At 45.5% G+C, this 2,500-nt stretch overlaps 1 protein-coding gene across 4 annotated transcripts in view; it reads left to right on the top strand.

Annotated features, from left to right (window-relative positions):
- LOC113813883 (beta-1,3-galactosyltransferase 1) overlaps positions 1-2,282 on the top strand; it is a 17,158-nt gene extending 14,876 nt beyond the window's left edge. For 2 of the 4 annotated variants that reach the window (XM_070140048.1, XM_070140051.1), the window contains 2 exons: positions 805-1,220; positions 1,620-2,282. In XM_070140048.1, the coding sequence (XP_069996149.1) occupies positions 805-1,220; positions 1,620-2,165 (962 nt within the window). In that variant the 3' untranslated portion in view covers positions 2,166-2,282. The remainder of the gene's footprint in view (positions 1-804; positions 1,221-1,619) is intronic. The other 2 variants (XM_070140049.1, XM_070140050.1) reach the window with 2 other exon arrangements.
- Positions 2,283-2,500: the final 218 nt, after the last annotated feature.

The following is a 2,500-nucleotide window of genomic DNA, read 5'->3' as shown; positions in this document are numbered from 1 at the left end:
AACGACCTCCCGTTTTCAACCTAAATCTTCTGCTAGACTTTTTGCCGACGACAGCCTTTTGTTTCGACCCATAAAAACTGAAGACGACTGTAGACTCATCCAGCAAGACATAGACGTAGAACAGTGGGGAAGATCATGACAAATGGCTTTTAGACCTGATAAGTGCAAAATTCTGTTTCACCAGATCCCACCCACCAATTCACTACACTTACACCCTACATAACCAACATTTAACACGTACAGCATCTTATAAATACCTCGGCATCCACCTAACCAACAACCTCACCTTCAGCACACACCTCGACTTCATCATCAATAAAGCAAACAGAACACTGGGGTTTCTGACACTAAGCACAACATTGAGAAGCTCGAGCAGGTCAATACTAGGGCTGCCAGGTTTATTACACACAATTACACTTTCACCTGGTATTACACCTTACATAAAAAAAAACAGATTATGGACATGTCTGAGATACGAAGACAAGCACACAGACTTAAAATCATGTACAAAATCACAAACAACCTTATAGACATCAACAAACACGAATACTTACAAGCAGCACATTCACGCAACACAAGGAACTCACACACCAGTAAATTCGTCACATACCACACCAACACTGACTCTTACAAGCACTCATTCTTCCCACATACCATACGCGACTGGAATAGGCTCACCCAACATATAATTGAAACTAAAACATAATACTTTCACAAACAAACTAAACAAACACAACACTATAAGCACCTTCCCTAACACCGACACTTCCACTTGCACGTTAATCCTTCCCCCCTTTCCCCCAGCAACCAACCACCAATATGCGTGTTATGCGCTCATTAGCGTCCTGCGTATTGTTGTTGAGATTGAGATTGAGACCAACGCGGTCCCCATGATCCCCCAGGGCGCCGAGGGCAGACGGCCAACCTCTGCGCGCCGCCCGCTTCCTGCCGAAGATTTTCCGTCGGACTTCTTGATCGAGGAGGAGGACTTCTGCAACCGCCAGCGCCCTCGCCTCTTCCTCCTTGCATACATCCACTCCTCCATCCTCGCGACTCGCAAGCGGGCGCACACCAGGGCGACCTGGGCGAGCGGCAGGGGATACGACACAGACGTGGGCTTGGGTGTCGTATTCATGGTGGGGCGCGCCAGGACCCCGGAGGAGCAGAGGATCGTTCAAGAAGAAAGTCGTGTCCACCATGACATCGTGCAGGTGGGGAAGGTGACAAGACGAGGCTGATCTCTGTGGTGGTGTAGCGGGGGAAGTTTTGTTGGAATGAGGTCAAACACTATTACAAAAAGGAGTAAAAAGTTGTGATGGGAAAACTGAGGCTATTGTGAATGATATGTATTTGTTGGTATGTTACTTGATGCACAAGGTTATGCCCCAGACCAGAAGTGTTTGATAGTTACGAAACATTGTTCTACTGAGCGTGCAGGAAAATGGTAATAATTATGGTGAATATCATCTATCATGAACTAGGAATGAAGATGATAATGACATTATATATCATCTTATATTTATTTGTACTTACGCTTTGAGACTGATATAGTGTCTTTTCTGTGTGTGTGTTTGCTATTGACCTTTTCTTAAGTCGTGTCTGTCTCCTTGTATTCCCAGGGAAATTATACCGACGCATACGAGTTGCTGAGCTACAAGGCCCTCGCGTCTCTGGCGTGGGTGAGTCGACACTGCTCCCCCGTCCCCTGGACGCTCCACGCAGACGACGACGTGTTGGTGGACCCCTTCCTCCTCACGTCCCTCCTCAGGAGGAGGCTCTCCCGAGAGAAGAACAGGTTCCTTTGCTACCCATGGAAGAAATCAAAAGTCCAGCGCCAGGGACGCTGGGCCGTCCAGGACGAAGACTATCCCAGCGGTACCTATCCTGAGTATTGCATGGGCGCTGCCTGGGTAGTGCAGACCAACGTCATCCCAAGACTTTTGCGTGCGGCCGCGCAAGTTCAGTTCCTGTGGGTGGATGACGTCTACGTCACCGGAATATTAGCGCAAGGTGCGGGCGTGAAGCACTCGCCATGGATGAAGAAGTTCATCAGCAGGGAGAATATCAGTAAAGAAGACATAGGAAAGAAGGTGATTTGGTATCACCTGGGGGAGGACCGGTCTGCTTGGTGGAAGCTGATTTTAGGTTACCATGGATACCACTAGACCAGGAAAGACCTCAAAAAAAAAAAAAAAAAAAATCAAATACATACATGAAAAACAGATATGCGGTGCAAGCAATTCACCGAACTTAGATACTAAGTAAACCAACAGAAAATCTCATTACCGGTGTCATTCTCCTAATTTGTATAAAAATACATTCTTCTCTACTGTACAGAACCGAACTTATTGTAAGAAAACCTCTCACACACACGCATGTGTGATACATATATTTTGATATATATATACATATATATATATATATATATATATATATATATATATATATATATATATATATATATGTGTGTGTGTGTGTGTGTGTGTGTGTGTGTGTGTGT

This window comes from Penaeus vannamei, chromosome 26, assembly GCF_042767895.1.
Source record: "Penaeus vannamei isolate JL-2024 chromosome 26, ASM4276789v1, whole genome shotgun sequence".
NCBI classification, from domain to species: Eukaryota; Metazoa; Arthropoda; class Malacostraca; order Decapoda; family Penaeidae; genus Penaeus; species Penaeus vannamei.
This window is presented reverse-complemented; position numbering and strand designations above follow the sequence as displayed.